Source organism: Camelus bactrianus, chromosome 25 (genome assembly GCF_048773025.1).
Source record: "Camelus bactrianus isolate YW-2024 breed Bactrian camel chromosome 25, ASM4877302v1, whole genome shotgun sequence".
In the NCBI taxonomy this organism is placed as follows: Eukaryota; Metazoa; Chordata; class Mammalia; order Artiodactyla; family Camelidae; genus Camelus; species Camelus bactrianus.
This window is the reverse complement of record NC_133563.1, coordinates 1797907-1822101: the sequence shown is the minus strand read 5'-3', so window position 1 is coordinate 1822101 and position 24195 is coordinate 1797907. Positions and strand designations below refer to the sequence as shown.

General features: G+C 37.8%; 1 protein-coding gene across 3 annotated transcripts in view; it reads right to left on the bottom strand.

The window, feature by feature from the left end:
- Positions 1-24195, bottom strand: part of SLC26A7 (solute carrier family 26 member 7) — a 133998-nt gene that overhangs the window by 3192 nt on the left and 106611 nt on the right. The window contains exons 15-19 of one of the 3 annotated variants that reach the window (XM_074352617.1): positions 16144-16192; positions 6369-6469; positions 1106-1160; positions 920-1023; positions 61-98 (exon numbers count right to left, since the gene is read on the bottom strand). In XM_074352617.1, the coding sequence (XP_074208718.1) occupies positions 93-98; positions 920-1023; positions 1106-1160; positions 6369-6469; positions 16144-16192 (315 nt within the window). In that variant the 3' untranslated portion in view covers positions 61-92. The remainder of the gene's footprint in view (positions 1-60; positions 99-919; positions 1024-1105; positions 1161-6368; positions 6470-16143; positions 16193-24195) is intronic. The other 2 variants (XM_074352616.1, XM_074352618.1) reach the window with 2 other exon arrangements.

The following is a 24195-nucleotide window of genomic DNA, read 5'->3' as shown; positions in this document are numbered from 1 at the left end:
AGCTTAAAGCTCCGAGTCCACGGTCAGACTGCGGACTTTGAAACTGGCTCCATCACTTACAAATGGTGGAACTTCCCGGGGCATCAGCTTCCTCATTTCTGAAAATAGATTAAATAATAGTGGCTAGTAGATAATCGTATAGTAGGGTTGTGGCAAATCCAGTGAGTTGATATAGGTAAAGCTCTTAGCATATTTCTGGAACATAATGAGCACTCAATGAAAGATACTACAAGAGGAGCAGTAATAATAATATTATTATTGCTATTATTATTATTATTTTATAAATACATACTGTTCTGATTGCACATAATGATGACTTGGGAAGGCAACAAATGTTCTGGGGATAAGGAAAGGCAAAACAATTCAAAGTCAGAGAAAAATGGCAGGAAACCAAAGCTCTAGGAGCATTTCTAAAACTAACCCTAAAGCCCAGTGTTGGGAGGAACTTTGACACTGAAGACCCTGTGAGTGCTGGCTCTGCCAACAGCATTCCCAAAGATGGCGATATAAGCTTAGAGCAAAGGGCATCAGAGCAGAAAAAAGCTTTAAGGCTATATTTAAAGTTTTTGCATTTGACAGGGGTGGGTTCAGATTCCCAGGACAACGAATCCTGGAAGACGCATTTATTTTATAAGCAAGCAGTTTGCATTTACCAGGTGGATTATCAAATTCTCTGAGCAGGGATACTGGTGGAAAATCCAAATTATTAAACAATGTTCATAACTTGTCCAAAAAAGGAATGAAAAAATTCCTTTACTTGGAGCAGAGGACTTGTGGCGGGGGGGGGGGGGTTCACATTTCAATAGGTTTTTAAATGTCAGTGGGATAATAGGCCAACACTAAAAAAAAAATGCAAAACCCTTGATTCTACGTTTCAATTTTTGTTTTTAATTCCTGCCTGCCAACTTGCTCAACTCACCTTATTTGAATGGATGCTACTTAATGCGGCAGGCACTGACTCAAAAAAAATTGGCTTCTCTGGATCTAGGTTCCCACAGTATTTCATTGCTCTTATCAAGGAAGCTATAAGAAAGCACAAATGATGTAAGGATACATGGAGCAGCGGAAGGAACGTGTTCAGTGTTAGCCAAGGCTACTCCCTTACCTGTGCAGTGGGCGAATGACACATCCACACTCTTGCTGTTACTGTCCGTGTAAACCTGGAAGAATTGAAAAAGTACACCCACAATTAATTCAGGATAGCTGGCAGGAAGGAATAAGACAGGCTTTTAGAGGAAAAGACAATTTCTAGTTAAAAAAAACAAAGCCAGCGTCTATGATGTCAGACCACCAGGGGGCGGCATCGTCACACAGGCAGGCACACGGGCACGCTTCTGAAAGAGGCTGTCTCAGCACACCAAGATGAGGGCAGCAGGGCATTCGCCTTTTATGTAACTAACTTTGACTGTTTAATATTTTCCATCCCATTTAATAAAAATAAAAACACCACCTTTCCTTCCCTATAAGAATGACATAAAATTGTTCTCCACCGTCTTTTATTGGAAGTCAAGGACCCATATATGAAAACAATGAAAATTGCTGACCTACTGCTTACTTTAATATTTTTCAACAATTCATAAATATTCATGAATTCTCTAAACCCCACCCATGGACAGTAAGCTGAGAACCTCATAGTCAAAGCGAAGTCTGATTGCCCAGCTTCCATTTTTAGGGTCCATCAAGATGAGAGATCGTAACTAATTTGCTTGGCGTACTAAATTCTTGCCTCATTTAAGTCCTAGAAAAATCTCAAGTAGTAACCACCTTACTGAAGCCCTGATTTTAAATTTGTCCAGACCAAAGTCAGCTCACGAAACTCAGTAAAAGTAAATCTAGAAGTTTTAGTGACAGCAGGACAGACTTGGTCATGTAACAGTGATGTAGCTTACATATACAATGTAGAGACGTGCATTTAAGATATATTCTAAGAGTATGTGTGATACACCCCCAAATGTCCCTTCTGTTCTTCCAGCAATAAGCAGTTCTTCCTATGGCAGAGAAATTATGGAATAATAGATGTATCACTCTGAGTACAGTAAATAAACAAGCAAACAAACAAATAAACAATACATGGACTGGGATTTTTCCATTGAATACATGACTCCTGTTTTTGTAAGTTAAAATGACAATTCAAAGTGATCTGTCAGTGTTGTACTTTATCTTAAGTTCGGTGAAGAATAAGCACATTGCTATGGTTGGTTTGTTGATGCTGATCAACATATTCTCCAGTTCGCCAGCCTCTCTGGTGTCCTAAGTAGAAGAAGAAATTAAACTCACTCTACTGTCTCCAACCTGTAGCTCTTAGGAGAATATTCCTTATACCAAAGCGACTAAGAGAATAATCCGGGGAGTGTTATTGCAAAGCAGGAAGACATGCGTCGTCAAAGACACTCTGTGGTTCTTTACCCTGGACCCTCTTTCAGGACGGCAGAAGTTAAGAAATAGGATTAATTGCCGTGATATTATTTTAAGAAAAGACTTCCGCCAAAATGAGAACAAACAATAAAAGCTAGCATTACTGAGCACTTACTAAATTCTAGAAACTTTTTCACATGCTTTATATGCAATATGTCATTTCTAAGAGCTTCACGTGATGAAGTGGGCATTCCTACTTCTAGTTTGCAGAAAAGCAAACAAATACTTAAGCCCAGATCCTAGAACTGGTTATATAGCTGAGATCTGGACCCAGAGTTTGTCTATCTTTAAAGTCTATGTTCTGAACATACAGCACGATTTACTGTAACCGTGGTGAAATAAACCAGACAGTAATAAGGAAATTTAAACGGAAGCACTGATATAAGACGGCTGGTTTTGTACATACAGATGAAAAACACCAGGCCAAGGGCAAATGTCATTTTCTGCCAATTTAAAAATAAAATGGATTGGTTGACTTATTCCTTCATGCCCTTGTGTAGTATTTTAAAACCATTAAGATGAATTTTTAAATGTCCTTTCTCAGCACGCCCAATACCTAGATTATTTGAATTCCTCTGAATTTTCAACCTTAGGTCCTAAACTCGGTGGGAATAAATAACCATTTCCTCCTTTTTACTAATTCTAAGTCCTGATTTGCAATATCTAGAGAGGGCAGCTGATAAATGCTAAAGCATATTCACAAACAAACTCAAAATACAGGCAAACAAAAATACATAACTGGCTTTTCCCAGTAAAAGGACAATCCTGGTCTAGTGTTTCTTAAAACATGATCCTTGGACAACCCATGGTTGTTTAAAATGGAGTTTCCTGGGCCAGAACCAGGACTCAGAAGACTGAGATTTTTCACCTCCCAGCTTTACTGAGTTATAACTGCCACACAGCACTGTGTAAGTTTAAGGTGCGCAGCATAATGATGTACCTTACATGCATCAAGAAATGATCACCACAGTAAGTTTAGTGAACATCCATCATCTCATATAGATACAGAATTTTTAAAATAGAAAAAAGATACTTTTTTCTTGAGATAATAACTCTTAGGATTTACTCTCTCAACAACTTTCACACATAACATACAGCAGCATTGATTATCTTTATCATGTTGTACATCACATCCCTGCTACTGATTTATTTTATGTCCAGAAGTCTGTGCCTTTTCACTGCCTCCATTCAGTTCCCCCTCCCCTCATCCCACGCCTCTGGTAGGCACAGATCTGGTCTCTCTTTCTATGAGTTTGTTTGTTTGTTTTTCTGTCTGGGGAGTACAGCTGACCTACAACACTCTGCTAGTTCCTGTTACACAGCATAGTGACGTAGTATTACTTTATCTTTTGAAATGATCAGCCTGAGTCCAGTTACCATCAGAATATTGCATTTCATTTCATTTATTGAAGTATAGTTGATTTACAATGTACAGCACAGTGATTCCATTATACATATATATTCTTTTTCATATGTTATTACAAGTTATTAAATATAGTTCCATGTGCTCTACAGTAAGGCTTTGTTATTTATCTCTTCTGTATATAGAAGTTTGTATCTGCTAATCCCAAACTCCCAATTTATGCCTCCCCCTTCCTTCCCCTTTGGTAACCATAGGCTGTTTTCTATATCTGTGAGTCTCTTTCTATTTTGAAAATAAGTTCATTTGTATCTTCTTGTTAGAATCTACATATAAATCATATCATATGATTTTTGTCTTTCTCTGTCTGACTTTATGATTATTATGATAATCTCTAGGTGCATCCATGTTGCTTCAAATGGCATTATTTCATTCTTTTTTATGGCTGAGTAGTAGTCCATTGTTTATCCAGTCATCTGTCAATGGACATTTAGGTTGTTTCATGTCTTGGCTATTGTAAATGATGCTGCTGTGAACACCAGGGTGCATGTATCATTTTGAATTGGTGTTTTCTCTGGATGTGTGCCCAGGAGTGGGATTGCTGGATCATATGGTAAGTCTATTTTTAGTTTTTTAAGGAATTGCTGTACTGTCCTCCATAGTGGCTATGCCAAACTACATTCTCACCAACACTGGGAGGGTTTCCTTTTCTCCATACCCTCTCCAGAGTTTAAGATTACAGTTTAAACAAGCTCCCCATGTGCCCCTTATATACACAGGTTTAACAGTGCTCTTCTAGACCTTGGCAACACAGTAGATAAAAATGCTGAACACGAGAAGCCTTCCAGTGATTCGGGACTATCTGTTTACAGTCCAGATTTAGAGGCAAGAAAATTATTCAGGTTGAACCCTATGCCAAACTGTGAAGTTTTTATGGTGAGCAACAAGAAAATAAAAGCATATTACATGTGGAAAAGGGCGACTTACTTACCAAAAATAGCCACTAGCCTTAAGGGCTAGGATATTTAAAACTCAATTCTTTTTTGCATAATTTCTTTCTTTTTTGAATGTCTGCTTATTCGGAAACAAAATTACCCCTTCATTCCCCCTACACTGAGATCCACCAGGTTAGATGCTGCTCGACACCTCCCAGCAGGTGTGACAGAGCTGACACTGCACTCCGACTGTCGCATACTATGTGGTTTCCCTCCGCATAGGCCCACCATACCTTCAGGGGAAAGTCGGACTAAAGCTGACCTTTGTAATATCTTGAGTTTGAAAGGTAGAACATTTCAAATTTAAAATATAAATGGAGATACAGTTATGCAATAGCATAAGAAAACAAATCAAAATCTATGTGAGATCTAAAAACTACTCATCTTAACTCTTTGAAAGTCAATGTCTAATTCTTGACTTCCTGCCATGATGGGTAACTAACAGAAAGACTGTCCCATCTTCCATAAAAAACTGGACAAAACATACAAATTGTTCTTAGGCAATGGGAACAGACAGCAGAGGGCTGAGTTCTCTGGGAGACAGAAAACAGATGAGGCGCGCTCTCTGATCAGCTCAGCTCTCTGCTGCAAAGCAGTTTCTGGGCCATGGCATGACAACGGGGCACCTGAGCAAAACGCAGCCACTTCCCTGAGCTAAGCAGACAGAACTAGCATTCAGGGAGGACTGAGTGAAATTTGTGGGGTCAAACAATGGAAAGGAAGTTTTTGGTTGAAGGCAAAGCTTCACATAGCAGGAGGTCAGGGTAAGAGAACCCCCAGGGAGCAAACAGCCAAAGTCAAGGTGAACTGAGTTCCATGCAGCAGAGGCTGGTGGAGAACTGAGGACAGTTGAGAAATGGACATTGCCCGATCTTCAAGATCCTTGCCCATATTTAGGGTGTTGAGAGAGAGAATAAGTAGAAATAAGAAAGGGGGTGCATTCCTTGTTGACTTGGTAGTCACTCAAAGAAAAAGAGAAAAAAAATCCAGAAGTTGTCTGAGTTTTCCTTGAATTGGCAAAATTAGGTGTGCTATCTAAAGAAACGGAGACTTCCGTTTTAAAGAAAAAATAGTTTTCTTTTTTGCAGCCAGGATTATGGAGACCCCATGGAGATCATGGGGTGGAGAAGTAAACACCATCCCTCAAGAGAACCGAGAAAAGCCTGCACTGGCATTATTTCAGAGACCAGGAGTCGTACCAGGTCAGACTGTGCCCATCCACGATGTGACAGACAGCGTCCCGCCATCACCAGGCCGCCACTCGCCCAAGGAGGGGACTCTCCTCCTTCCTTCCAGAAGCCTGTGATCGGACAGCCCAGCATGTGCTGTGCGCACTGCATCTCAAGTCTATGCTCGGTTCTCTCTGACCGCCTCATGTGAACACCCACCCCATACCCACCCCTACTGGCAACCAGATGGGATCTCCTGAAAATGAATCTACAGTGGTGGGAGGCAGAAAGTTCTATGTCCTTTGGGCAGAATGGATGAGATGAGCATTGAAATGAGCAGGGTCAGGACCCCAGAGCTGAGAGGCTGATGAAAACCCTGTTACTAAAAAGAAGGGAAGGACTCAGTCCAAACACAAGCAGTACAAATACCTCAACAAGCATGGAGACTCCAGAAGAGTCAAAAAAGGTCAATCCACTGCAGTCCAGGATTAAAGAACACTTTTCATTCAGGCAGGGCTGCGTAGCTTCTTCTGCAGGGGGAGCAGAGAGTTGAGTTAGGAAGAATTCCTAGAGATTTTTGCTGCTAATTTTGTTGACTATTGGGAAGATTAACAGTGGCCTCATGTTTACAGGACCAAATTCCAGAAACACTTTTTAATTTGTAACATTTTTCAGTTAATTACTAATTATTTTTGAACTCTTTGATTTTTGATCATTTAGATGTTATTTCAGGTAATTATTAGATAACTCAGATGGGAAGATGGGATAGGTTAATTACCAGTATCATTTCACAGATAAACAAACTGTGAAAGTTTGTTTGATCGGCAAGTTTAAATGATTCCGAGAGGATACCTGGCAAGTTAGTGCTAAACACAGACTAGAAATGAGGCTTTTCCACAATATCACACAGTCTCCCTCATGGGTGTGCCCAGCAGTAGAGTCCTATTTTGCGGTGCCTGAAGTTTATACAATTGTTGAGTCACACTTTAAGGAAAAGATACTCAATCTATCTTGTAATAACCTTTAATGAAAAAGAATATGACAACAAATATGTATATATTTGCATGACTGGGACATTATGCTGTACACAAAAACTAACACATTGTAACTGACTATACTTCAATTAAAAAAAAAAAAGTTATGAGAAAAAAAAGTCCATGGTTTCCCTCCATGGTGGCTACAGAAAAATGGAAATATGGTTGTTTCTCAAGTAACTTTGAAAGGAAGTATGAGGGAAATCAGGCATTTGTAAAAACTGCTGCTTAGAGGTAAAAACAAGTGAGCAGAAAATACAGAATAAATGTTGAACATTTATGCACAGCTGTAACTTTAGGAAAAGCAGAAATGCTAAAAGTAATTTTTAATATATTTTAAAAGTAGAATTCAGATATAGGATTTGTGTCCAAGTTTCATCTTTAAATCTGCATTCATATTTATTAATTGAAATAACCATAAAGCATGATGAGTCTGCTCAAGAAATTTTTTGAAATGTAGTGAATGATACAAATGTGCAAGATCCTATTTCTTTCTTCTAGGAGCTTATCCTTGAGCACCAAGGAATAAGATTGGTAAATAATATATGAATAAAAATGAAAAAGAATGGAAATTTACAAGGAGACGTCTCCTGGGAGCAATCAAGGAAGGCTTCCTGCAAAAGTAGCCGTGAAGGATATATGTAATTACAAACAGTAGAAACAATATGGAGCTGTAAGCATTCAATCATATGGGCAGCTTTAATTAAACGCTGATAGTTTGAAATCTCAAACTCCTCCTGCTCCCATTCCACCAACGTTTACTGAGGACCTACTACATGCCAGGCACTTCAGTGCTGTCTCCCATGAGAAGGAGGGCTAAGGGCAAGTACAGATTCAGGCTTTGCTACCATTGGCTGAAAATGATAAATTAGAACCTCAAACAAAATGGAAAGTGACCACAATTTAGCTCATCAAATGGCCACTCAGTAATAATCATTATCATTCAATACTTGCCTAACTAAACATAGGACCCATCCCTACTATGCAAGGGCTCTTACTTATATCCTCAGATATAATATGCCCTTGCTCACTATCAGAGATGGGGGGGGTTAAGATCACAGGAAAAATTAAAACACGTACCCTGTCCTAAGCAAAGATAAACAGTGGAATGTCGATACATATTTCCTTTTATCTCCTAGTTGCGTAAACACATGCACGCATGCGTGCACACACACGCACACAGGTTGGTACTACATTAATTAGATAAGAGATACTTTATTCCACCTTGTTTAGAATTACAGAGGCAGAATTACTAGATCAATATTAAAAGAGTTGCTAAGACATCAGCTCATTATTTATCTGGGACATGTATTCCCTTGTAAATTTTTTATGATTCATAAATATATTTTTATCCAATTTGGAAACATTTTATTGACTTTTCAGAGCACAAGAATTTCTCACTCACAATTAAACATCAGATAAGCTTCCTTATAAAAGTTTAATAATTCATATGATATATATACATAAAATATATATAATGGATTTAGATATTTTCTTACAAAGTTAGATATAAAAAGCTTTAGAAAAGTAATCATGTTTGCAATGTACCACGGAGTTCAAAATTTAAAGGATTCCTATGCAGATACTACTGAAACATCTGTTTTAGAAAATAAAATGTGTATGATTTTTAAAGGACAGCTCAGAGCAACTCTTCTGACATCTTCTCAGCATGTCAACTGTGTACATATCTTTTCAGTTCCATGTTTAATGACAGCATGTTGGTAACTTGGAATCAGTCCAAGGAGAAATATTTACACCATGGAAACTGGCAAATGCAACAGATAAGTGCTTCTCCACCCCTCCATGCCACATTCTCCACTCCAAGAGTTGTTTGTTAAAGATTTACCAGCACATCACTACTTCAACCTGGGTACTCTTATTAAACACAAAGAAAATAATCAGTGACTTTAAAAAAAAAAAATGGCTTGGATTAAATAAATAACCTAAACCTCTGACATCTTTAAGAATAGATTTTAAAATGACAGTGATGATACCAGTTGATAACAAAATGAGTAAAGTCTTTTTTTGTGTCTCCTTATACTGTGCTGTTCTTAACAAATGACATGTCTTTTACAATATAGTACTTATTTCAAAATACACTAAATCTAAAATCCTTAGTCCAAAAAATGTGTGTTAAAAAAGTTATCATTAATATCTAACCCCCTCAAATTAAATAAGTTATGAATTCTTTGAGATCTTAAAGCCTCATTCTTTATTTACTAGAGAACATACTTGTCATTGGCAATGTTCAATATAATTCAATATATATTCAATATAATCTGAAAAATATTAGCAGTTGTTTTATTTAGGAAATGTCAATGCATTGTTTTTCATGAAAGAAACTTCATAAATTATTATCTACAACTTTAAAGTGATGGCATGAGTTCTGTCATCCCCACTCCTTAGCCAGCTAGACATGGCTAATTAATCCTGGTATATTTTTCCACTTAGGTCAAAGAAGATCTTAGAAATTTTATAAATTCAGTGCTTCAGGAAATTTCATAAGAAACGTACTTGTCGATCTGAACCCAATATTCCAGTGGAAAAACTGCTTATAGGTTATTTAGAGAGATTGATCACTAGATATAAATGACTAGGAAATGATGGTAAAGGGTACAGAAAATTATTTAAGAAACAAGTTATTTTTTCTTTTCTATCCTATCATGTTTGTTTCACTTGTAAATGACACTTGCCATTCTCTGTTTTTTTTGGTAATTATTTCATAATTGAAGTGATGATACATTGTTAACTATGAAAATGTTTGGGGCTGATCAACAGCAAAACAGAACATTTCCTTCCGTTGTTTCAGAGTGTTCTTGCTTTGTCTTTCATTTTTACATCTGAGTTTCCCCTTTCCTGTTCCTTTAATCAAAATATGTGCACATTTTCAGACCATAGAAAACAAAATAAAATAAAGCAAAATGAAAGAACTGTGCCATGTAGTTGTGGATAATAACTTAAGTAAGCTATTTTAAGAGAAGCAATTCATGATGTTTTTTGTAAATAAAAAAAGACATCCTTAATGGTAGAGTTACCAATTCACTGAAATGAAAATTTAAATACAATGAACATTCCTGAAATCTTTCCAAAATAAGCTAGGTTTTCTTGTACACAGTATCCTCTCAGTTCTGCCACTGTTCTGCTTTCATGCCTATAACCTTGTGTTCTAAGCCTCTGAGTAAATCAACCAGTGCAATAAAAATCACATCGTTGCAGAAAATAGGAAAGTGAAGGCACAGCTAATATCCTGCCTTAAGCAAAATGAGGTAAGCCTGGAGCATGTGCAAAGGAGACAACTACTTAACGCCCACGTGGGGTGTGGGAAACGATGGGCTTCACCTACAAACACAACATTTCAGAAAGAGGTTAACCATCAGGTGTGGGTGGGCAATTAACTCCAGACTGAGCAAGCCAGCTCCTCCCTGTGGAATATTCATTAACTCCTTTAATTAAAAAGTACTCATCGTTGCATAATTTAGCAATGATTCTTTTATACTTCAAAGGGTTCTTGACAGCCTGTGAGTCACTCACAGGGTTTTAAAAGAAGGCATTTTCTGTTGATATTGAGTAACTGTTGAGAAGCAGATTTATATCTCTAGCTTCTCAAGGAAACAAGGATATCAGAAATATTTAGGACAAACCAAAACACTGTCTGTGCAAAACATGTGCACATATGATTGAGCGACTCTCTTATTCATTCATTTATTCAGGCAGGCAGTCATCGACTTACAGAAGTATCGGGTGCTTACTCCAAGCACTGTCCTGAGAAAAACAAGCAGAATGATGGACAAGAGAGATGATGGTCCCTTCCCTGAAGAGGTTCGCAGCCAAGCTAGGCAGCCAGTCAGCTGAACTAGCAATCTGAAGTATCAGAAAGGTTGGAAAAGTCCTGCAGGAAGCGCTAAGGACATACAGCAGTGAGTGGGCATGGGAGGCAGAGTAATGGCCCCGGTGATGTCTATGTCTTCATCCCTGGAACCTGTGGGATAGGTTGCTTTACATGGAAAAACAAATTTTGCAGATTTGATTAAATTAAGGTTCTTGAGATGAGGGGATTACCCTGGATTATTGGCAGGGGAGCGTGTTCCTATGTAATCACAAGAAGGAGATGTGGTGATGGAAGACGAGGTCAGAGAGAGATCTGAAAATGCCAACACTGCTGGTTTGAAGATGGGGGAAGGCATCTACGGCCATACACCCTGAACACGCCCGATCTCGTCTGAAGACAGGGGTCAAAGAATGTGGATGGCCTCCAGAAATTCAGAAGGGCAAGGAAATGAAAGGATCCTCCCCTAGAGCCTCCAGGAAAAATACAGTCCTGCCAAAACCTTAATTTTCTCCCCTAAGGTTCATGTCAGCCTCTGTCCTCTAAAACTGTAAGATGATACATTTGCGTTGTTTTTAGCCACTAAGTTCGTAGCAATTTGTAACAGCAATAGGAAACCAACACACCTGGGCTGCTGGTTTGGGGAGCTGGATGAGGGGGTGATTTTGGACTCCAGGATCTGTGATGGCAGAAATCATGCCTCTTTCCTTCATCCTTGGATATATAGCGCCTGACAGCGCGCCCAGGACTCAGGGGATGTTCAGTAAATACAAGAAATATTTGTTGAGTGAATGCGGACATTAATACAAGAAGGAAAGGAAGAGTGGGACCTGTAAACTGAGACCTGGGGGATCTTGTGAAGTTAAGCAGGTGAGAAGGTGGTGGAGGTGATCCTGAAAAATCAGAACGCTAAGAGAGACACAGACAGAGTGCCTCTTGGTAATGGCACAATGTGACCAGTGTTGTGGAACACAGCCTACTGAACATGGTGATGGAAGAATTTTTCACATTTGAGCAATTTTTGCTTTCTTTCAGAGAAAGATGAGATGACTGCCACCTTATTATTTACATAACTTGTACATATATTTTGATTATTCAGCCAAACCTTCCTCTTCTGTAGACTCTCAAATAGGTGGTACGTTTTCACTCTCCTCCCTCTCTCCCAACCCCGTGCTCAGCTAACATCTCCCTTTGCGTTAGTTGCTTCGAGATCCCTTCAGCGGTCCCCAAAACCCACAGATGTTCCTGGATGGTCTTCCAGTAGCTTAAATTCATCACCCTCCAGAATAAACGTTCCTTTCCTTTTAGCTACCCTCCTGGGTTTATTACCCCAGTTTGAGAGTTTCAAAGCTTCAAATCATCATTTGTAGTGCCCTCTCCCTTCCCCCAATACCAAAACAGTGCTAGCTGTGTTGAATACATGCGGAAATCTCTTTTAAGTCCATCTTCTATCTCCATTTTCATAAGCTTGCAAACAAAGCAGAGGAAGACAGTACCGTCTGTCGCCTCCTTTTCTCTGGATTAGTATCAACCCTCCCTTCTTGCGTGCGCCCCTGCAGACTGCACCCAGCTCAGAACTGCCAAATTTCAGCTTCAAGCACCCTTCCTATACACATGTGTGCCTTCAGCAGGGACTCGAGTTCCTCCTCTGTCCCCAACCAACCACATGATCCTGAGCAACTTCCCTATGGCCTCAACTTCTTCCTCAGTAAAATGAAGAATTTCCTATTACCTACTTGAAAATAGAAATATATTTGCCAATTCTCTGTTTCAGTTATTGAGAAGATTGTCTTTTAGAAACTTGGAAATGCTATACAAATGGTAATTTTCATTTATTGACCAAGTGTTTATTGAGTAATGAAAGATAATGAAATGGAAATTAAAAATGCATTCTTTCCCTTGAAAAATCTAGTTAGGAGGAAACAAATAAATAAATAAATGCACAAATAAAACAACTTCATAACCATATGAGGAGATATGTGATGAGTGAAGCATGTGCGAGGCAGTCTTCCACACCACTGTGGTTTCCATCTTGCAGCTGAGATGCCGAATTCCAGCCTGCCCTTGACCGCGCATCCCCCTACACGGATCTGGCTGGTTGGCTTCTCTACATAATGAGGTTGCCAAGGAATGTGTCCCTTCAATGTACTTTACTTCTCCATTAAACCTTGAAGAAAGTATAATATTTGGATTGGCGGGGGAGAAAAAAGGAGATGGTTCTAGAAGGGAGAATAAAAATAAAAGATCAGAACCAGGGGTGATTAAATTAGATGCAGGGGCCATGGACTGACTCATCTGACTTGGAGACAGAACTCATGCAATGTGTAGAGAAATCAGTTTGAGAAAATAAGGCAGGGTTTTAGGTGCCACGCTGAGGAGTGGGCACTTGATCCTCCGAAGGGAATCTTTTTAATCTTTTAAGCATAAGAGGGTTTTGTTTTTTCAAAAAGGTGACTTAAGATTAATTTGTCATTTCATCATGGACTAGAATAAAGCTGGATGGCAACTACATCTGATCTTGTGTGTGAACGGCACCCATTTGCTGCAGCCTCCTATGTAGAAGCTTTGCAGGTTCCTTTGGCTCTTAGGAGGAAGTGCCTCGACTGATCAGTCCTGTCTGATCTAAGCACAGGATACGGGGAGTTTTCAATCCTTGGAGTAAGACCAAGAATGTCTCAGACTAGGAAACAAAACAATATGAAAGTCACACTAATTCTCTTTGAATACAGTCAAGGACAGAATCAGAGTCACAGAAGTGAAAATGTAAAGGCAGTGAAGCCAAGAGTTACACGTTTTAGTAATTTCAGAGAGGAAATCAAGAACGTGGGCAGTAACTATAGCCTCAGCACTGCGAGCACACGGAGGTGAGAGCGGGATGGCGATCCTGAACGAGAGGGAAGGATGGGAGAACCCAGGATACTGTGGAGTGTCGGAAGAGGGCAGGGAAGGAGGATGCCAGGAAAACACTGGCCAACCAGTTCTGGCTCCTACAAAAGGGCCACTGGGTGCCAAAGGCTTCACAAGGACACAGCAGAGGGGACCACACCCATCAGCTACTGCTCTGTGCAAAGTGGGCTGAGCTGGTGACGCAGAGGTGAGAACACCCTCTAAAAGTTTCCAGATTAGCAGACGAGTAAGGCCCTCAAGAAACAATCATTAAATAAGCACTACGCCAGTATTATGTAAGCTTTCCTTGCAAGCACAAGGCAGGAGAAAGTAAATTTGCCACAAGAAGCTGGAAAAGACCAAAGAAGCTAACACTGAGCTGCATCCATGTTGATGTGGGTCATGCAATGAATTCATATATTTATATAACATTTATTCTATTCTATTCTAAATATTTGTAATATTTATTTTAGTAACATATTCTACATTCTACATTTATTTAGAATACATTATATAAAGTAATAAAATAGATATACTACATAGTATTTATAATATTTTATTTATTATAATATATATTATATAGTGCTTATTATAATATGTGTGTGTGTATATATATATATATATTCCACATGTTCTTTATTGATTATACTGTTAGTAGATATTTTAGCTGGTTCTGGACTCGGGGGAGTTATAAACAAAGCTACTATGGACAGTCCTGTAAATGTTTTCAGGTATAAATATTAAGAGATTCCTTTTTTTATTGTCTTCAGAAGTACAAAAAGCAATACATCAGCTTTTCCTATTTTTCTAAGGTTACATAATGCAATTTTAATTTTACAGTATGTTTCCCTTTGTCTTTTTATTTTTGCCCAATTATATGTATAAGACTCATCTAGTTTCCATTATTGTGTAAGTAGACCACCTAATAAATATAGCAAATAAAAATTCAGATGCATAAATATACCACAGCTAGATACACCTGCTACTTTTTTTCTTTGAAATATGATCTGTGTCCAGTTGTAATAGTTTACACTTCCACTAGCATTGTACCAGGTTTCTTACTGCTCCATATCCTCACCAACCCTTGGTACTGTCAGACTTTTAAAATTTTACCAATTATATATATATATAAACACTATACATATATATAAAATATATGTGTAGTGCTATTTATTGTGGAATTAATCTACATTTCCCCAACAATTATCTTGAATAACCATAGTGAATTCAAACATATTCTCATATGTTTATTGGTAAATATGAAAATGTCTCTTTTTGTGAAATGCCTGTTCATGACCTTTGCCCATTTTCCTAACAGGTCATCTGCCTTTTTGATTCCTTGATATGCTGCAGAGTGTAATTCTTTGCCCATTTATATGTCATATCTATCTTCTTTTACTCTGGCTTATTTTTTCATGCTTTATAAGTGCCTTTTGGTAAATCATCATCATCATCTAGTGAAGTTGAATAATGTGTCTTTATTCTTAATGTTTTACATTTCTTGTATAAATTCTCCTGTCTTCTCTTCTAAATTTATATTTTGTCTACCACTCCTAGGACGTCGATCCACCTGGTATTGATTTGGGATATGGTATGGGATCGAGGTCTAAATTCATTCATTAGCAATGCATGATTGTCCCATCATTGACAATCATTGATTGTCCCATTGTCTTTTGCTCACTGCTCTGAAGCGTCACTTTAGTCACAAATCAAACACCAATATATGTAAGCATTGTCCTTACTTCTGTATTCTCTACTCTGTCCTATTGATCTATTCATTTATCTCTGAATTGGTACCATGCTGCTCTGAGTATTAGGGCTTCGTAACACAGCTATACACACAATACATAGTAAGAACACATGCTCTCCTTCTTGTTCACATATTTCAACAGTCTTGCTATTCTTGGCCACTTGAGTTTCAGTACAAAATTTAGAATGAGCTTGTCAATTGCCATTAAAATGTCCTATTGAAATTTTAATTGTGATTAAATTTATATCTATAGATAAATTCAAGACCTGACATCTTTTCAATATTGTGCATTCTAATCAGTGGATATTTCATTTATTTTCATTTTAACATAAATACCATTAATTTAAGTGTTTCAGGTATTTTTAACGCCTCACAATAAAGGTTTATACCTTTGCAAGTTTATACATCTTAAATTCACTCTTAAAAGAGAGTTGGAGGATGAGGAGGAAGAAGAAGAAGAGAAGAAGGAGGAAGGGGAGGAGAGATAAGGGAGAAGGAAGAAGGAAGAGAGAAAAAAAAGAGAAGAGGAGGACAGAGCAGGGGAGGGAGAGAGAGCAGGAGGAGGCGGAGGATAGAAGGAGGAGGTAGCGGAGGAGGAGAGAGGAGGGACAGAGGTAGGAGGCAGAGAGGGAGGAGGAGAAGAAGATTGCATTCTCTGATCTACATTCAAGTCAGAACACTTAGATTATTTTTTTAAAACTAACTCACCATTACAATTGCCATTGGATAGAGAATTGAGCAATGTGTTTTGTTCACACTGAAATGAAAACAAATATAAAGGAGAATAACATTATAAAAATTCATTTATGTTCCCAAAAAGCACATCATTCCCTTCTCCATAAATAACAACAACAAAAAAGTCTCCAATATTTATTTTTCCTTAGCCTTTTCTCAGAATGATAAATATAAAAACTGAAATAATAAAATGGTACTTATTTCTAAGTATATGTTAGCTCAGTGGGTAATTTATCAAGTCAGGCTATCTTCTTTAGAACATTTTCTGCAAGACTGAGTTTGTTTTCATTTTTGATGAGGAATTAAACATTTGCATGTGCTTTTTATGTAGTGTATCCAATCAGAAATTAACCTCATTAACACAGCACGCTCAAAGAGAGAGCCCGCAACCACACATTTCATATCACACACATTAATCTGAAGAACCATGAAAATGCCCGAGAAAGACTCCTGATTTATGGAAATACTGAAGAATGAAAATGACTCTATATCCTTCAATTAAACTTTTTTGAAATTAAAAATAATTGATGTCTCTAAAATTATAACATGCAATGTACTTTTAAAAGTGAGGTATTGTTATTATTGTTAATGATGGCAGCAGTTGTTATTCCTTGAGTACTTACTGTATGCCAAGGACTTTACATTAATCATTTAATCCTCAAAATAATCCTATGAAGTTACTGATCTCATTGTCCATATGAAAATTGGAAAAATTCCAAATTTTGGAAGACTTCTAAAGATTGGAGTGGTTAAATAATTTGTCCAAAGTCACAAAGCTAGTAAGAACCTGAGTTAAAGCCTGAGGCCATGCCTTTCCACTCGGAACCTCAGGCTCTAAACTGCTACATTACACTGCTTCTCACAGGAAGTCGGTCTTCATCTTAGAGGGTGACTACAGAATATCTACTTTCCCTTCTTAACACTCAGTGATGCAGTATATATGTGTAATCTGATTCAGACAGCTACCAACAATTTCCACCAGGTTATTTTTTCATTTCTGAGTCTCAATCTTCCTTTTTTGTAACATTCAGATAATTCCACTTACACCATGGGGCTGATGACAATTAAGTTAGATAGCCCACTTAAAGGGAGCAGCCCCGAAGACACATTCAGTTAATGCGAATCTCCTTTCCCTCCTCTTAAAAATACCTTGTCTGAAATCTCCCATGAAGAAGAATTTCAGATCATTTATGAAGATCGTCTACCCTGGAGGAGGTGGAGCATGACCTCACACTCCCTAAGTCTGGGCTGCACACAGTGACTTGCTTCCAAAGAGTCCAGCATGAAAAGGGGGCAAACAGAGTAACTACACAGTGAAGAAACCTGAAAACACTGCCTCCTCCAGGCAGCCAAGGTCAACATCAGCAGTGATAAATCCTGATGATACTATGTACCCTTGATATGATGTGATAACAATCACATTTCATCTCTATAGTTTTTCTCCTGTAAACCCGTATCCCCAGTCCTACCATGAGAAAAAGAACACTAAATTCCAACAGAGAGCCATTCTACAAAATATCTGACCAGCACTACTCAAAACTCTCAAGGTCATCAAAAAAGGAAAGTCTGAGAAACTGTCACGGCCAAGAGGACACTAAGGAGACAGGACAACTAAATGTAATGCGACATCCTGGATGGAATTCTGGAGCAGAAAAAGGACATTAGGGATTAGGGCCAGGATGTCGGAATAGAGGGGCCTTGAGCTCACCTCCTCTCATAAACACTAAAATCACAACGAACTGCTGAACAGCCAATTATTAAAAAGACTAACACCTAACAAGGAAGATCTTCTGCGTCTAAAGACATAAAGAAGCAGCCACAATGAGACAGAATGAGGGGCACACTCGTGAGACAATCAAATCCCACGCCCCGCTGGTGGGCAACCCACAAGCTGGAGGATAATTACACTGCAGACATTCTCCCCTGAAAGACAGAACTCTGAGCCCCACCTCGGGGGCCCAGCCTGGTGGGAGCAGGGATCCGTCATCAGGAACAGGTGCCCCCAGGGCATTTGGCTTTGATAGCCAGTGGTGCTTAATTGCAGGAACTCTACAGCACTGGGGGAAACAGAGACTTCACTCTTAAAGGATGCACACACAATCCCACTGGGACCAAGGGAAAAACAGTAACTTCATAAGACCCTGAGCCAGACCTACCTGCTGATCTTGGAGGGCGTCCTGGGGAGGTGGGGGGCGGGTATGGCTCACCCTGGGTACATGAAAACTGGTAGTAGACATATCAGGGAGTATTCATCTGACTGAACCCTCCTCAAGGCTGACCTCTTGCTTGGGTCATTAGCACCAAGACCTGGCCCCACTCATCAGCCTGTAGGCACCACTGCTAGGACAACTCAGGCCAAACAACTAACTGGGTGGGAACACAGCCCACCCATCAGCAGACTGGATGCCTGAAGACTTTCTGAGCCCACAGCTGCCTCTAGACATACTCACAGAAATGGCCCTACCCACCAGAGAGGCAGGACCCACCTCCCCCCACCAGTGGGCAAACACCAGCGCCTCCCACCAGGAAGCCAGCAGAGGTCTCCAGACCAGCCTCACCCACCAGGGAGCAGACATCAGAAGCAAGAAAACTTTGATCCCACAGTCTGTGGAAAACAGTCTACAAATGCAGGTCAGACCCTCCCCTGGGACCAGCTGGCCTCTGGTGATGAGAAGGGAGTGTACTGCTGGGACACAGGACATATCCTTGACAGAGGACCACTTCTTCAAAAGTTGAGAAACATAACTAACCCCTCACATATGTAAAAACACAAATAAAAAATTAGACAAAATGAGGCAGCAGAGGAATATGTTCCAGACAAAGGAACAAGATACAACCCCAGAAGAATTAAGTGATGTGGAGATAGGTAATTCTACTTGAGGAAGAGTTCAGGGTAATGATCGTAAAGGTGATCCAAGAACTCAGGAGAAGAATGAATGCACAAAGCGAGAAGTTACAAGTTTTTAACAGAGAGTTAGAAAATATAAAGAACAACCAGAGTTGAAGATTACAATAACTGAAATAAAAAATATAGTAGAAGGAATCAATGGTAGAATAAATGAGGCAGAATGGATCAGTGAGCTATAAGACAGAGTAGTAGAAACTACTGTCACTAAACAGAGAAAAAAAAAAGAATGAAAAGAAATGAGAACAGTTTGAGAACTCTGGGACAACATCAAGCACATTGACATTCATATTATAGGGGTCCCAAAAGGAGAAGAGAGAAATGGCCTGAGAAAACATCTGAAGAGATAATAGCTGGGAAAGGAAATAGTCACTCAAGTCCAGGAAGCACAGAGACTCCCATACAGGATTAACCCAAAGGCACATAGTCATCAAACTGACAAGAGTTAAAGATAAGGAGAAAATATTAAAAGCAACAAGGGAAAAGCAACAAATAAACACAAGGGAACTCCCATATGGTTATCGGCTGATTTTTCAACAGAAACTCTGCAGGCCAGAAGGGAGTGGCACAGCATATTTAAAGTGATGAAAGGGAAAAACCTACATCCAAGAATACGGTACCCAACAATGAATCATCCATATTCAATAGAAAAACCAAAAGCTTTACAGAAAAGCAAAACCTAAAAGAATTCAGCACCACCAAACCAGCTTTACAACAAATGCTAAAAGAACTTCTGTAGGTGGAAAAGAAAAAGGCCACAACTAGAAAGAATAAAATTATGAAATGGAAAAGCTCACTGTTAAAAGCAAATATACAGTAAAGGTGGGAGATCACCCACACACAAACCAGTAGGGAAGTCAAAAGACAAAAGTTGTAAAATTATCTGTATCCACAATAAGCAGTTAAGGCATACACAAAATAATCAGATGTAAAATTTGATACCAAAACCAGTCATTGTGAGGTGAGTACAAATTCAGGGTATTTAAAATGCATTTGAAATTAGGAGATCAGCAACTTAAAACTATTATGCAGATACATAAACTAAACCAAAACCTCACTGTAACTGCAAAACAAAAATCTAAAATAGATATACATACAAAAAAAAAAAAAAAAAAAGGGATCCAAACATAACAGTAAAGATAGCCATCAAATCAACAAGAGAGGGGAACAGAAGAAGAAATGAAGCCGAAAACCTACAAAAACAAATCCAAAACAAAATAACAAAATGGCATTAAGAACATATATATCAATAATTACCTTAAATATAAATGAATTAACTGCTCCAACCAAAAGACACAGACTGGCTGAATGGATATTCACAACAAGACCCATATATATGCTGCTTACAAGAGACTCACTTCAGAACCAGAGACACAGACTGAAAGTGAGGGGATAGAAAAAAGTGTTCCACATGAATGGAAATCAAAAGAAAACCCAGAGTATATCAGACAAAATAGAATTTAAGATAAAGACTATTACAAGAGACAAAGAATGCCACTACATAAAGATCAAGGGACTAGCCAAGAAGAAGATATAGCAATTGTAAATATATATGCATCCAACATAGGAGCAACTCAATATGTCAGGCAACTGTTAATAGACATAAAAGGGGAAATTGACAGCAAAACAATAATAGCAGGGGGCCTTACCAGTTACATCAATGGACAGACCATCCACACAGAAAATCAATAAGGAAACATGGGTCTTAAGTGACACATTAGACCAGATGAACTTGATTGATACTTATAGAGCATTCCATTTCAAAGCAGCAGAATACATATTCTTGTTAAGTGTGCATGGAACGTTCTCCAAGATAGATCACATACTGGGCCACAAAGCAAGCCTTGGTAAATTTAGAAAACTGAAAGTATATCAAGCATCTTTCCCAACCACAGTGCTATGAGATTAGAAATCAACTACAAGAAAAAAACTGCAAAAAACACAAACATGTGGAGGCTAAACAATATGCTACTAAATAACCAATGGATCATTGAAGAAATCAAAGAAGAAACCAAAAAAATAGCTAGAAACAAAGGAAAATGAAAACATGATGATCTAAAACCTATGGAATTCAGTAAAAGCAGTTCTAAGAGGGAAGATTATGGAGATAGAAGCTTACCTCATAAGACAAGAAAATCTCAAACAACCTAACTTTACACCTAAAGCAAATAGAGGAAGAAGAACAAACAAAACCCAAAGTTAGTATAGTGGAAGAAAAAAAATCATAAAGATCAGAACAGAAATAAATGAAATAGACACTAAAAAAATAGAAAAGATCAATGAAATGAAAAGCTTGTTCTTTAAAAAGATAAACAAAATTGATAAACCTTTAGTCAGACTCATCAAGAAAAAAACGGAGAGGTCTCAAATCAATAAAATCAGAAATGAAAAAGAAGTTATAAATGAAATTACAAAAATGCAAAGGACCATAAGAGACTATTTCAAGCACCTATATGCCAATAAAATGGACAACCTAGAAGAAATGTAAAATTCTTAGAAAGATATAATCTCTCGAGACTGAACCAGGAAGAAATACAAAATAAGAACATACCAATTACCAGTACAGAAACTGATTCAGTAATTTTAAAGCTCCCAATGAATGAAAGTCCAGGATCAGATGGTTTCACAGGTGAATTCTACTAAACATTTAGAGAAGTGTTAACACCTATACTTCTGAAACTATTCTAAAAAACTGCAGAGGAAGAAACACTCCTAAACTCATTCTAGAGGACACCATCACCCTGATACCCAAATCAAACAAAGATATCGCAAAAAAAACAAAAAAGAAAAGAAAACTACAGGCCAATGTCAATGATGAACATAGATGCAAAAATCCTCAACAAAATAATAGTAAACTGACCCCAACAATACATTAAAAAGATCATACACCATGGTCAGTGGGATTTATCCCAGGTATGCAAGGATTTTTCAGTATCTGCAAATCAACCAATGCAATACACTACGTTAACAAATTGAAAAATAACAACCATATAATCATCTCAATAGACACAGAAAAAGTTTTTCATAAATTCAACATCCATTTATGATAAAAACTCTCCAGAAAGTGGCATAGAGGGAACATACCTCAACATAATAAAGTCCATATATGATAAACCCATAGCTAACATCATACTCATTGGTGAAAATCTAAAAGCAGTTCCTCTAAGATCAGGAGCAAGACAAGGATGTCCACTCTCACCACTTTTATTCAATATAGTTTTAGAAGTACTACCCACAGCAATTAGAGAAGAAAAAGTAATTAAAGGAATCCAAATAGGTAAAAGAAGTAAAACTGTCACTGTTTGCAGATGAAATGCTACTATACACAGAAAATCCTAGAAACTACTAGAAAAATATTAGAGCTCATCAATGAATTTAGTAAAGTTGCAGGATACAAAATTAATACACAGAAATCAGTTGCATTTCTATATATTAACAATGAAATATCAGAAAAATAAATTAAGAAAACAATCCCATTTACCATCACATCAAAAAGAAAAAAATACCTAGAAATAAAATACCTAAGGAGGCAAAAGACTTGTACTCTGAAAACTGTTAGATGCTGATGAAAGAAACTGAAGATGACACAATCAGATGGAAAGATATACCATGTTCTTGGATTGGAAGAATCAATATTGTTAAAATGACCATATTACCCAAGGAAATCTACAGATTCAATGCAGTCCTTATGAAATTACCAATTGCATTTTCCACAGAACTGGAACAAAAAAAAATTGTTAAATTGTATGGATACACAAAAGACCCTGAATAGCTGAAAGAAACTTTAGGAAGAATGGAGCTGGAGGAATCAGGCCCCCTGACATCATACTATACTACAAAACTACAGTAATCAAAAAAGTATGGTACTGGAACAAAAATAGACACATAGATCAATGGAACAGGATAGAAAGCCCAGAAATAAATCCATGCATTTATGGTCAATTAAACAAAGGAGTAAAAGTAAAATAAAAGTAAAAGCAAAAATAAACAAATGGGACCTAATTAAACTTAAAAGCTTTTGCACAACAAAGGAAACCATAAACAAAAATCACCTATGAATGGGAGAAAATATTTGCAAACAATGTGGCCAACAAGGGATTAATTTCCAAAATATCAAAAAATAAACAACCCAATCAAAAAATGGGCAGAAATGAATGGTCTATGCTGGAGGGTGTGCAGAAAAGGGAACCATCCTACTCTACTGGTGGGAATGTAGTTTGGTGCAGCCATTATGGAAAACAGTATGGAGATTTCTCAAAAAAATTAAAATGGACCTACCATATGATCCAGCAATCCCACTTCTGAGTATATATCCAGAGGGAACTCTAATTCAAAAAGATACATGCACCTCAATGTTCACAGCAGCACTATTTACAATAGCCAAGACATGGAAGCAACCTAAATGTCCATTGACAGATGACTGGATAAAGAAGTTGTGGTATATTTATACAATGGAATACTACTCAGCCATAAAAAGTAATAAAATAATGCCATTTGCAGCAACATGGATTAATCTAGAGATCATCATTCTAAGTGAAGTAAGCCAGAAAGAGAAAGAAAAATACCATATGATGTCAGTCATATGTGGAATCTTAAAAACAAAAAAAAAGAACACTATGAACTCATCTACAAAACAGAAACACAATCACAGACAGTAAACAATCTTATGGTTACTGGGGAAAAGTAGTGGGAAGGGCTAAATTTGGGAGTTTGTGATTTACACATATTAGCCACTATATAAAAAATAGATTTAAAAAAAGTTTATTCTGTATAGCACAGGGAACTATGTTCAATATCTTGTAATAACTTTTAATGAAAAAGAATATGAAAATGAATATATGCATGTATATGCATGACTGGGACACTGTGCTGTACACCAGAAACTGACACATTGTAATTGACGTACTTCAATAAAAAAAAAATGGGCAGAAGATCTAATTAGACACTTCTCCAAAGAAGACATACAGATGACAAACAGGCACATGATAGATGTTCAATATCACTAATTATTAGAGAAATGCAAATCAAAACTACAATGAGTTATCACCTCATACTCATCAGAATGGCCATCATAAAAATTCTATAAATAATAAATCCTGTAGAGGGTATGGAGAAAAAGG